The following is a 14,065-nucleotide window of genomic DNA, read 5'->3' on the forward strand; positions in this document are numbered from 1 at the left end:
GAGGTGTTCCCCTAGCGCATAGTCAGTCTGCAGCTCCAGGAGAGGCAGAGACTTTAAGCAAAGGACAGTCGCAAAGTTAACAGCTAGTTTATTCAAGTATATAGCACCTGTTTTTTTCATAATGATAAATTTTAAAAAATGTTAATAGTAGTTCTTACTATGATGACAGTCTGAAGTTTTGGAGAAAGACTTTCAGTGTCATAAGATATAGTTAAGATATAATACTCTACCTCCAATTTAAACTCTACATAGATTTTTTTTTTTAACACGAGGGAGTACATCTTACAAGGTCTCATTACAAGAAAAGGATTTTTTTGTAACTATGAAAGGTGATGGATGTTAACTAGACTTACTGCAGTATCATTTCACAACGTATACAAATATCAAATCAGTATGTTGTATACTGAAACTGCTGAAATGGTATATGACGATTACACCTCAATTAAACATGAGGATGATTTAAAAAATACCTGACAGAGACATTCCTGAGAACTTCTTTTTCTGTTCGAGTCTCAACTCATGAACTAACTGATGCAGAAAGACAAGCAAATATAGTTCTCTGGATATAATAAAAAGTATTCTTTGGCTTCCTTCGTTGATTCTTCTTCCTCCGTATATATTATCCCTGTTCACATATCTTCTTTAACAACTATCCCAGGGACGGGCCCAAAGCAAGCAGTCCCTATTTATGAACTGATGGATAAAAATAAAGATTTTCTTTGGCAAAGAGAAATGTCATATAATTCCAACGAAGCACAAACTTTTAATCTGGACCGATCTGCTAAGGACATGAATCAGATAGTGGAAAACTTAGTACAAAGACTAGGGACCTTTGCAAGGCGGTTGCTTTACAAACGGGGTTGTTTGACAATTCTAGTGAGATGTGTACTTTTTAAAAATTTGGTTCCGGGAGACCAGAGATGGGTGGCCGAGTAAACATGGCCATATTCGTTTTGTTTGATTGTTTGGTTCATTTGCTTTACTAACTTAATTACTATTGAGAGATTTCAAAATAATGGCCTGAGATATCTTATAAAACTATTGTTTTTAAAAATTGAGATTTTATATATCCATTTAAATACCACTTAAACTTTTTAAATTTTTACTTAAAGAGAAAATGACAAAATAATTTAAGTCATTAAACCACATGTGTGTTTGTATCTAAAATCCCCAACTTATAAAATGTGGTGACTGACAGTGACATTTTGAGAAATATTGCAAATTCCATTCTGTATGGACTTCATATTGCTTATGTTTATACATCAAATGGGAAGATGTAAATAACTAACCAAATAACGGGAGTTGAAGGTGATTCAACTGTCTATCTTTCTGGAAAAGCCACTCCACAGGCTGAACTATCTGGATACTTCTATCAGGTTTCTGTTGTTTACACTGCCTCAGCTAACATTCTTCGATTTTTATATTAAATTATTTTCCAGAAGTAAATAATTGAATTTAGGTTATGGCTTTAAAAAGTAATTCTGGACTGCTTTTGGATCTATGTTCTTACAGGAAAAACACATAGTTATTTGATAATCAGGGAAATCTACCTGCATTGAGTTATCTTAATTATTTAAATAATTATCTGGGCTTATTATGCACAGGGCTAAACCAAATAAATCCTTTTCTGTCAAGAGTACTCAGAATAAGGGATCAATGAGCAAAGGTGTAACGAGAATGAAAATGCATAATTAAGGAAAAGCAGATTCAGTAAAGTTCTCAAGTTTGATGTCCACGTATGCATAAAAAATGGAATTCAGCGACACAATGATGTGGGGCTTTTTCGGTTCTGGAGAAGACAGATGTAACTGAGTATGTCAAAGTTTTACATGTAGACACTTTTTCCAGAGAGTGACTATTATAAAAAAAAACTTGTCCTTAAACCTGTGGCTAATTAGGAACAGGACAGACAGATGCAGCTTTCCAGAGGTAAGTTTCCTTCTCTGACCACTTATATCCACCCTCGTTAGATTTATAGTGATAGGGGACAATGAGAGTTTCTTTTCAGACAGTTATACTTTTTAGTACATAGAACTATGTTATATATTCATCAAAACACTTTTACTACATCGTGACACATGAGGGGAAAAGTGAATTTTAAGGCACTTGCAGGAGAAATGCATTATCAATTGTTTTCCTCTTTAACTGACATGTATAGGCATAAAATGTAATTAAGAAGAGTATGTTTTATAATGTGCTGTAGTTAGTGTTTTATCATTTTGTCCTATCATCCTGAATGAAAAGACAAATTCTAAGGTGGCCTTACACAATGCAGAAACAGTTGTTAGATTGTGGCAATAAGATAAAGGCAGCAATCCCATAAACTTTTCTCAATATGACTGTATGGAAAAGACAGTGATGAACCAGTGATGAGTGAGCTGCGGATTGGGAGGGACACTGAACACCTGCTCACCCTCTCACAGCTCCTGAAAGATGTGTATCCAGTCAACATTTTTTTTCCAGCCCCCAGGCAACATCAGTTAAGCCACTAATGCCTCAATCTTTTCACATCCCTTTTCCACTTAACAAATGGGCTGTGATCTCTCTTCAGGTGCCTCTCTCTCACTAACCCTGGAGATCCCCCAGGGCAAGGGCAGGTCCCACTCATCTCTGAAATTTCAGAAATTTAAACCATGCTTCGGATTTAGCAGGTGCTGGAGGTGTAATGATAGGCGTTGCGTAAAAGCAAGAGGAAAGACAGACCAAATGGTAAAATCCCGGGAAGGCTGGACAAGCTGCCTCTCTCAAGTGTCTGATAACTGGTTCTGTAATTGTGGAAAAGTACCTGACAATTTCTTCAATGAATGAGGCTGCGAACAGAAGCTGCCAGGATGTGTTTCTGTTCGGCTGTTAGTGTTTTCCAGAACTTTGAATCCCCCTGCTCTGTGGGCAAATATTATCTTCCATTCTGTCTAGTTTGGCAGTGCCTACCCTTCCCCTGGGTTTCACACCTGTCCACTTCCGTCCCTGCCTGACCCCTGGAGGCATTTTAATGTCTGACTTCTCAATTGTCCCCACCTCTTTTCTAAGAGAACAAAGAAGACTGAAGAAACGGGGGAAGGGGAGGAAATATCCACGAGAATGATGTGGAAATGGAGAAATAATGATACATCTCCGGTGGAAATTTCAAACTCATCCCTGAAAATAACCATTGGTTTTATTTATGCCATATCCAGAGAGATTTTCTAGAAGTGTGCCGATCAGTGAGGTGGAACATAGAGAAGTGACAGCCATGTCACACCGATTCCCAAGGAGTTCCCCACGCTACACAGAAGCGCAGGGCCTCACGGGCTGTGTGTGTAGGAGGATGTACAAAGAAGGCAGCTTATGTTTTTTTGGTAACTTACAATTCTGTGATTGTCACATACGTCTCTTGGATCCAGGCTGAAATATTTGGAAGAGTGCCCTACTAAAGGTAATAAATTATTAAATATTTACTTGTTACACTTCTTGCCCTAGTAAATGAAAAGAATTTTGAAAAAACAGAAGGGCATTTTTGCAATTCTCCCCTCGATTTAAAAAAAAAAAAAAAAGAGAAATGGCTGAAGCTTTATAATACCTTCCAAGAAAACGAAGCCATTGTTTCTCCTCTGAAAACGGAAGTGTATGGAGAAATATGCAGACACCCTAAGTACCCACATTTTGATGTTAATCAACCAGAGGAAATTCAGTGCCGGTGGTGTGCTGGCATATGTTTAACAGCGAGCTCTGGGCAGGGGTGGTGGTGGGGGGAGTGGGCAGCCCTCTGATTCACGGTGTTTGCCAATTTCTGTGATGTAAATACACCACCAGGCTAAACCAACACGATGGCACTGCTTGTGGAGTTAGGGAGAGATGCGCACAGTCAGTCGCTCTTGCTGTGTCACAGACTCCAGTATACCACTTGACTTTTCCTCCTGTAACTTGGATTTTGCTACTCATTAGGCTAGTGTCATATTGTTTATGAAAAAAAAACTGAAATTTTCATGAACACCTTGTTTTCCCTAAAATTGTTCTCACCGTTGAGGCAGGAACTTCCATCATGGAAGTATGTGATTCCCCAGGGATCTAAAGAAACCCCGAGGCCCAGAGTAAATGCTGAAGGCAGATGCTAAGCCTGCAGGTAAACGTCCTGACACCTGACAAAGAGGCCGGACCAGGCAGCGTGGGTCCTTTGAAGGAGAAGCCGAGCGTGTTCTCCCGCAGGGATGAAACCGCGCTGTCGCGGCCGCACGTGGGCAGGAGCAGAGGCATTGCTACCCGCTCATCAGCACAGCAAACACTCTACCCGCGGAGCAGAGTCACTGCACAGAGTCCTATACGCAGAGCGGGCAGCCCCTCCGGAGCCCATCTCAAGGACAGGCGAGTAACAGGAGAAAGTCACTGGTGCGTGCCCAAGTTTTTCTCCCAAGTAGTTTGAAAGAACTTAGCTACACTGACCTAGGTCGACCGCAGTGCCCCAGATTCCTCTCGTGGCTTTGCCCCCACATGGGGACAGAATACCTCAGATGAGTTTGTAGCAAGTTAGATATTTACTACCATTCATTTTCTTATTTATGAAGATTTTTTACGACCTTTCTGTGCAGCTAAGATTCACTCTTCTAGAACTAGTCGACACCTGTCCTAAAATCGTTTTAGGATAAAGCTGAGGTCATAAATCGCAGCTACTCAGCAGCAACCTCTGTTGTCATGGAAACTGAGACTCTCTGATGGCAGGTCCCCTACAGGTGTTTTCTTACATTCTGACTCATGTCCTAGGGGCTTTTATACTCACTGTGACAAGATCTACCCCGCAGCTGTCTGCAGGGGCCTCTCCTTTCTTGGAAATATCCCCCATTTCATATGATTCATCCTTTGTATCTTCTCCGTTCCTATGATACGCAGACACGGTGCCAGTAACGAACCCTGAGGATGAGTGTCAACGGGCCTGTCTGACCCCGTGCAGTTCTGAGATGGGAGGGGAGGGGTTTTACCCATGACGGTGCCACCCGTGGACATGTGACAACCGGGACTGGACCCACATACTTGGGAGGAGCTGTGGCTCTGGAGACAGGCTTCCTGGACTGGAATTCCCACTTCATCTCTCGCCAGCTGCATGATATTGAGAAAATCACTGAACCTCTCTGAGCCCCCCCTTTCCTCATATATAAAATGGGGAAAACTTAACGAGGGCTGCTCTGAGAATATCCTCAGAAAGCATGTAGAACAGTTTCTAGCTTTCATTATTATAAATCAGATATGCAGATGTATTAAGAACAGATATGTAAGCATATATGATGGCACTCAATTCACATATTTTTTTTTTCTGCTATATTCTGCTTCTGGAAGGAGTTCACATCAGTGGTTTGGACTGATGAGTTTGGGCAGGGGTGGGTGGGGGCGAGTGGGCAGCCCTCTGATTCATGGTTTAAAATGGTGTCATTCTGGTGGGAGTGGATTCGGCTCTCACGCCTTCTGGAAAATGTGTGCCGACCAGGGCATTCTTTCCACTCCTTCAAGAGGACAGACTAGGAAGAAGTTTGTAACTCACATCTTTCTCTTTAAATTTTCACTTCTCAGTACAACTTCCCTATTTATGTTATAACTCTTCATCTTCACCCAGAACTTAACGGAGTGCTGTCCGCCCGACACTAGCTAATTTTGCTATAAAAGAAAAAAATATTAGCTCCTTAACGAGGCCCCAGTAATCTGGCCTTCGGCTATGTTTCCACCTTCTGATCACTTCTCACCACCACTTTGATACTCTTGCCACAGCTGAAGAGTCACCCTAAGTCATCGTGTGTCTTCATTTGCTCACTTATTAATTTATCCTTTTCATTCAAATGCTTCACACTTGCTTACCCCATGCCAGCAACTTCGCTAGGTGTTAGGGATTAAGGACTTTTAAAATGCATAAGCTTGTTTGCATTTGTAGAAAATGAGCCCAACATGCACACGAAGAGCAGAGAGGAGATATAAGTTCAAAAAGAGAGTGAGCTCCAGGGATGCTGAATTTTTGTCCCAGTCCTTGAGACCACGGTTCCTGGTGTCAAAGGTCCTTCACTTCCACAGGTGGCCATCAGTGGAATGGCCAATGGAATCCCTGTTTGGTTCTAGCATGTTTCAGTCGGGTATCTGCTGTTTTCAGCTGAAAGAGTTCTGACTGACACACCCGCCACCTTAAGAACCCTGGTGTACACGCTAAGGTGATGTAAGGAGAGATTTTAAGGTGCAGATGTCTCTAAATGGATCACAATATTTTTATGGCTCAACAGCACATTAAAAAAGCAGTCCAATGGGCTGTACAGCAGATGGATTCCAGGGAGACCATCTAGGCACCTATCATGCTGTTCAGAATCTAACACTTCCTCCTTAAAGCATTTCTGACCCCTGGAGCAGTCCGCTGAGGCCCAGCTCCTGGGGCGCTCCTTCTGCAGGGCCTTTCTGGTCCCACTCACTGGTGTGATGACCCCTCTGTTCTGCCTACCTGCAGCGTGCACTCGTACCTCTGACCCAGGGGCTCTTATCTGAGCTGGTATCAGAATCACCTGGAGGGCTTGTTAAAACTAGGTGCCTGGGCCCCACCCAGAGAGTCTATGACTCAGTGGATCTGGGTGGGACCCAAACATTCTAGCAAGTTCCCAGGGAATGCAGATGCTACTCTAACAGGTTTCATTCACTGTGGCTGTCTTCTGGTTTGCTTGCTCATCCACATCCCCTGCGAGATTAAAAGTTCCATAGGGATCTTCTTATTCATAAGTATTTTCTTATTCTTATTTCTTTGTAAAACTCTCAGTAGCGAACAAAACACTTTATACAAAACTGGTATTGGATATGCATCACTGTGATTTAACTGTGGAGATACGACAAACATCTTACCATAATAAATTCCCTCAGTTGCTATCCAGATTCCCTTAAAAGATGGAAAGAAAGGCCTTAGAAAGAATATAACCTGACTTCTATTGGGCTGCCTAATTTTGATGACACCTACTGTCTGATTTTTTGAAATCCTTGGGCATAAAGGACAGGGATTATTTTCAAATGTAAGAAAGCTTGAGGTGATATGATCCTACAGAAATAAAGACTAGCATTTTTCTTCCTCCTATATGTGTTTCTATTTCCTCTTGATTCAGCGGACCTCCAACAGCGCAGGAAGAAAACATTTCAAGCATTTTTTTCATCCTAATATTTGGAAATGCTGATTAAACTGTTTTCTTTTGTAGTTATTCTGATGGTAAGATATTCTATCCCTCTAGGCTTTGTTGCCTTATAGCTATTTAAAAATATGTAGGAATAAATTAAGCAAGGAATTTAAGCAAGTAAAAGATCTGTATACTGAAAACCATAAGACACTGATGAAAAAAACTGAAGATGAGAGAAATAAATGGGAAGATATTCCATGCTCACAGATAGGAATGAATACATTAAAATGTCCAAACTACCCACAGCAATCAACAGTTTCAGTGCAATTCCTGTCAAAATTCCAATGGCATTTTTCACAGAAATAAAACAGACAATTCTACAATCTGTATGGAACCACAAAAGACAATGAACAGCCAAAGCAATGTGGAGAAAGAAGAATAAAGCTGGAGGATCTGAATAAACATTATGCCAAGAAGATCTACACATGGCCAATAGGTACACGAAAAGATGCTCAGCATCACTAAATCATTAGCAAAATGCAAATTAAAACCACAGTGAGTTACCACCTCATAGCTGTTAGAAAGGCTACTCTCAAAAGACAAGAAATAACCAGTGCTGGCGAGGATGTGGAATTAATTCAGCCATGACAAAGAATGAATCTTGCCATTTGTGACAACATGGATGGACCTGATGACATTATGCTAAGTGAAGTCAGTCAGAGAAAGACAAATACCATAGGATCTCACTTCTGTGTGGAATCTGAAAAAACAAGCTTATAAATACAGAGGACAGACTGGTGGTTGCAAAAGGTGGGGATGCATGAAATGGACAAAGGGTCAAAAGGTACAACTTCCCGTTATAAAATAGGTAAGTCCTGGGGATGTAAAAAAGCCTGGTGACTATAGTTAATAATACTGTACTGCATATTTGAAAGCTGCTAAGACAAAAATCATAAAAGTTCTCATCACAAGAAAAAATCTTCTGGAACTATATATGGTGATGGATGTTAACTAGCTTTACTGTGGTGGGTATTTCACAATACACACGAATACTGAATCATTATGGTGTACACCTGAGACTAATAAAACTGTATTAGTCAATTATCCCTCAATGAAAAAATGGAAAATAAAAACACCAGGTTCAAAAGTATTTTTTTGACCATGTCATTAAATTAGACGTTGGCAAATGGAAAATAGCACGGAGCCTGCCTTAAACTCTGTGACACAGGGAGGCCAGTCTGCATGGCCGTCTAGGTGTTCAGATCAGATCTCCAGTTTCTCTTTTGGAATTGACATCCTCGTCCTTATGAGAAAATGTGAGCAGCTTCTGGAATCAAACATGCCTGGAAACAATACTGTGTTTACACTTTACCTCTCTCGTCGTCTCTACATCTTGCCTCTGGTATTAGAGGGATCTTTGCAACTTAGCACACCTCCGGGTAACGGGGTAGAGTTTTAGATAGACCTGGATGCAGTGTTTGAGGCATACAGAGAAAAGAATGGGGTGCGGAAGAGGCTGCAGAGGGGCATTACCGTAGGCATCCTGTGACGTTGTAGAATATATCAAAATCGAGCAAACCATTCGCTTTGGGGTAGTCTCCTTCCGGCCACCCTGAAAAGGGTATGATGATGTTCTCCGTCAGGGTAAGCAAGGCTTCTGTTACCATGAGATTCTTGAGTTTGTCATTAGAGGACAAATTCCACAGTAAACCTAGAAAAGCAAAGGAAGTGATCAGAACAGTGCAGGGCTGTGTCGAAATGGCTGCCGAGGAGCTCAGCGGAGGCCGTGCCCCACAGGGCTATGGCAGGCAGTTCAAAAAGAACACGTGGGGGAGGCAGCCCTTTTCCCAGCCGCAAGAACCTGTGCGGAGCTCATTAGATGGACGTGAAAGCTGCTCCGTAAGAACAATTAAATATATATAGAGAGAGAGACACACACACACAGTGCTTATGATATAAAACTATGCAGGTTTAAAATAATCAGGAACCAGGAATACGAATGAAAGCCAGAAATTCCCAAAACATTTATTGCTGTTTCTCTTGAAAGACCCTACCCTCATCTGACCTCCTTGCGACAGTGAATTCTGGCTCACTAACAAGCAGGCTGGCGACGATCCTACTGTAACTGAGACTTCGATACTTTTCAAGGGTCATACTTTTCTCCCTTAAATGTATGGAGAGAATACCTCCCCCCTGCCTCCCGTTCCTCCTACCTGCAACGTGCACCTGATACTGCCTCCTAATAGCGGGGCAGGCCTGCAGAGAGCCTTTGCCCATGCACACTCCTGCCAGCAGCGGGCTTCTCAGCTCCCCAGTTCAGGCTTACTGGCTTCTACCCAGTGATAGACCTTATGTCTGCCTGGGATTCATGCTGCCCACCTGCTGCATTTCTCATATTACAGTTTGGCAGTGAAGGACAGTCAAGAGAATTCGATCTCTCCACCAATGCGCGTGGCCTAAGCATCGTCTAAGACTCATGCCACATTGACTCCCTTAGCTTTCCTGGTCCTCCTGAGACCTCCTGCCACCCCAATTCCCCGTTAAAGAGAAAGGCCATACAAGCCAGCTCAGGAGGAAATTCAGATAGGAGGATACTGTACTGCCCAGGGCATTTGGGAGGCAGAGACAGAAGCTGGGTACTGAGAGAAAACAAAGCGGCCTATACATTTAGAATTGTTTTTCTTACACCGTTGCCACTCGAGCACTTCCGGTTCAGTGGCAGGTCCACACACCTCTTGCACGCTGCCCCAGAGACTCCCAGCAGGTAACACTGCCAAGCCATCTTTCATACCTCAGCTCACTAGCACCCAGGGGAGAAGGTCTTCATTTTCCTCCCTGTTCATCCCCGAACCCCCAGCCCAATCAATAATTCCTACTTCTTAAACATACTGCTGTGTCTGTCTGAGGGAAAGAGAGGGTGAAGGTGTACGGCACAGGCCTCCTTAGGAAAAAGCAGACAAGGCGGTCTTGGCTGAATTACGGGGTGATATCATCTCCCCTGATTTTAATCACTGAAATCATAGTCTGTATGGTTAAAGCTTGGTAATTATTCAACTATACTCGTATTTGGCACATCCGTTAGAGCACGCTAGGCCTAATGCAGTCTTTTGGGCTTGACCAGTTTACTTTGTGTACAGGTAAGTGCTTTCTGAAACACGAATCGAATTTCCACTGCAGCCTGCGCTTAGCTTCCATCAGAGCAGCCGCGCCGCGTCTTGTGAGGACTGGGATTCTGGCTGGTGAGGCCTTTTACCTGATGAAACGAGCGCTCGGGGTCAGTCAAGAGCAGCGTCCCTCAGCTGCGGGTTTTGCAGGACAATGACCTCACCTCTCCCACTGCACAGTCGGGGGCCCCATAAGGGGGAGAGACAGAATAAAACCCCTAAGGTGGTTGGAAACAATTTAAAGGCAGGCCTGGGGTTGAGTTTTGGTTACTAAGCTACAAAGTAAAGTTGAAAAGAGGGGAAAGGTTTGGGGAGAAAAAGCTTCTTGTTCAAAGTAAGCAAACAAATTAACAGTCTCTGCCTGCCAGAGGCTTAAAAATGTGAAGCATAATGAAATTTCCTCTTTTTAAAAAGGACCACACAGGGCACTCAAAGAAAAAGTACACCTTACAATGAAAAACAGAGAGGATTAATGTGAACAAAGGAATTGGAATTTTCTTTTAACAGACCAATGTCCTTTATGGCTCGGCATGCTGTTATTGCTACAGAAGTGTGGGGCTTGGGGAGCTTTAGTGTGATTTTTGTATTTTTAATACAGGATATTGAATAGAAATGTCACACCCACCACATTTCTGCAAGGCACGAAGCTAGGAATGAGCTTAAATGTTCACTAGAGATTCAAGATCACACATACGTAGATACACCCTCACACATGCGCACAGGAAATCAACAAATGACCAAACACAAATTGGGAAAATATGTATGACAATACAAGACAAAGGGTTATTATCCTTAATACATAGAGTTCTAATAAATCATTAAACATTCAATTACTAGTGTAAAAATTAGCCCACAGCTAAAAGATACTAGAGTTGAAAATACATAAGAATGCATGTCTTCTGGTTACTGAAGAAATGCAAATTTAACAGCTAGAGACCATTTTCTGCGGCCACAGGAGGCAAAGGCAGGCCAATGAGTGCAGAGCCTGGGGAAGGAGATTTTGGCTCACTGCAAGCACGCGCTTCTCAGAGAGCTCTGAAGAAAACAGAAAGCTCTGCTTGTAAGATCCCGCTCTATTGCTGAAGCGGGTAACAGCAAACTCATCCTTTATCAAAATATCGACAAGGGTTTTTTAATCCTGAAACTCGAGTGTGAGACTAGATTAGCAGTTTCCCGATCAGTCCAGTGGCAAAAACGGAATCACATCCTCCTGACTGCTCCCCAAATTTACTGAGCCAGAAATCAGGAATGGATTCCAGCAATTTGTATTTTAAAAATGATTCCCATTTCTTACATTGAGAAACTAATGAACTATGAGCCTGAATAGATGTCCTTTTCAATGATTAGATTCCAGATTCAGGGTTTAGGTTTTCCTGTGTCTCACCTTTACTTCTAGTCAATTTATTCAATTTATTCATAGTACCTAAATTTCTATTATTTGTTCTTTGTTGCAGCTAGTCTGCCTGCAATTTTATATCACTAAGCTCTTATTCTAGCCAAAAAGAAGGGGAACTGTATTCTGGGAAGGGATATATTTTGAATAATTAGCAGCTATAAGAAAGATGATTATAACTGCATTATCCAGAAATTTATTTCGACTGTGGTATTTGCAAAAAATAGCTAATTAGTGAAGGGATCTTACAGATATTAAAACCCATTGTTAATATTACTGGGTTGCCCTCTAGGACTGGAAATACAGTTTTTTAAGTCTACATGACACTTAGGTAGTGAAACTTAAAAATTTTACGGTTAAGTGAATCACTATTATCTGTAGAAGGAGAATGAGCGTGAGAAGAACTGGTTCTTTTTAATCTTCTTTTTCGAAGTGGTCACTGCGCAGGAGGCATGTCTTTAATGGTTTCTTGTACCTGGATATACTCCTCTCACCTGAGGTTTGTAACTCTTGCCTGGATTATGACACTGTTGCAAAGGCCACTTATTCTAAGTTATATATAAACCCAAGATACCCTGTTGTACATTACAACTGCAGAATAATATATGAATATTTTTAAAAGGTGCATAATGAATATTTATAGCAAATTTTTTTTTTGCTATTTTATTAAAATATAGAAATCCAATTAAGTATTTCCAAATAGGCAGAAGAGAGTCAAGAATCCCTGGCTTCATTCTGACTGTGACATGTCTGTTTTAATCCAAGACAGAGCTCTACTCATTCCAGCAGGTGCTCATTACTCAGTGACCTTCATGAACCTCTGAGGCTAGCACGCACTGCTCCCATTTCCGCTGGAGCAGCCACCACACTCACCTGCTAAGGGAGGGGAAGCAATGTCACGAGGGGGACCTGAAGTCTTTTCATCTGAACAGAGAGGAACATCCCTCCTAGGCTGGTACTGAACATGCCAGAAAAGGTCAATGAGTTGACCTTCCCTCCCAGCTCTGGGGTGCTGAACTACTTAGGCATATATAGAAACAGAGGGTTAATTTTTTTATATCTTGGCCAGAACAATCAGCATCCTGTCTGAAAGCACACTGGAGTGTCTGACCTGTGTCTGATCCAGGCGTCTCCAGGCGCAGGTCCGTTGTTTACATCTGGTCAGACACGCACAGCTGAGAAACTTACAGGAGCCGCACTGTTGGTTCTTCAGTAAACATGCACGAAATATGTGGCACCCTCATATTAAGGGGGGCAAAAGTAGTTCAGAGGAGCCCCCTCCTTCAAAATTCCACTGAGGGGAGGGAGGTGCTGAGAATAAAGTACGGAAGGTGGCACATGAAACTGTGTCAAGGGAGAGTGATAACCTGAGACAGCTGCTGAAGGCTGGGAGTGCTCAGCGGGTGTCCAGGTGTGGAAAAGGATTCTAGTCCAAGACAACAGCACAGACGAAGAAGATACCAGGATAGGAAAGAGACACGGACCAGGCCAGTAAATCCTTTAGGGTTTCAAAACCTGGGGAGCAAGGGAATGCCACCAGTGATCACCCAGCTCACATCATCCAATCTTTGGGTGGCATGCTACAGAGTATGGACTTTACCTTGTGGTTAATGGGGTGCACACGGGACAATACTTTCATTGTTGAAAGTAATCGTTAGGAGCAGAGGGGTGGACAGATTGGGACTTGGCAACCCTGGATCACAGAGGCCAGGTGCGAGGCTGCTGCGAGAGCGGACCAGAGAGACAGAGGGGACAGGAAGGGTCAGAGGAGCGACGGAGGGCTCTTTGATCCAAGACTCCCCAGGACAAGTCCCTTCCCAAAGAAGCGTAGAATGAGTCACCCTCTGCCCAAAAGCAGTCAGTGGAAGCCACTTGGGTTATTGCAAAACACCTAGAGAAAACTGGGCGCGAGCCCGAGCTTTGTTCCTCACTCGCTGCAGAGCTTGGGCAGTTACTTAACCTTCCGAGCCTCTCACAATCGTCGGTAATGCTTTAGGGAGCTTTCAGGAGGAATGGGATGAAAAATGGAAACTCATAGCTTTAGTGACCAGCACACAGTAGGGCCTCAGTAAAACGAGGTCTGCAAAATAGACAAGAAACGATTCACATAATATTATGGTTGCTGCTTTGTGTTTCTATGTTTCTACATAAAGACATAACATCTATGTTACATCTCCAGTTTATTTCTGGCCCAGAAAGCACTTACTGAGCTCTTCTGTTAATAGAGCTAAAGGAAGTTATTTAGAAGGATTTTTATCAAACATTCAAGGATCAATTCAGTTAACATGCGATGGACACTCTCTGGTGGGGATGTTTGCTTGTACTAGAAATCCTGGGAATTGCATAATCGACCTGCATTTACCAGCTAGACTACCTAAAGATAACTGGATGGTTTCTATGGTATCAAC

The 14,065-nt window shown here is 42.5% G+C and overlaps 1 protein-coding gene across 1 annotated transcript in view; it reads right to left on the minus strand.

Annotated features, from left to right (window-relative positions):
* The window catches only part of PKP2 (plakophilin 2), a 75,388-nt gene that overhangs the window by 22,054 nt on the left and 39,269 nt on the right, over positions 1 to 14,065 (minus strand). The window contains exon 6 of the mRNA XM_036889527.2: positions 8,634 to 8,811. Within this exon, the coding sequence (XP_036745422.1) occupies positions 8,634 to 8,811 (178 nt within the window). The remainder of the gene's footprint in view (positions 1 to 8,633; positions 8,812 to 14,065) is intronic.

This window comes from Manis pentadactyla, chromosome 14 (genome assembly GCF_030020395.1).
Source record: "Manis pentadactyla isolate mManPen7 chromosome 14, mManPen7.hap1, whole genome shotgun sequence".
Taxonomy (NCBI): domain Eukaryota; kingdom Metazoa; phylum Chordata; class Mammalia; order Pholidota; family Manidae; genus Manis; species Manis pentadactyla.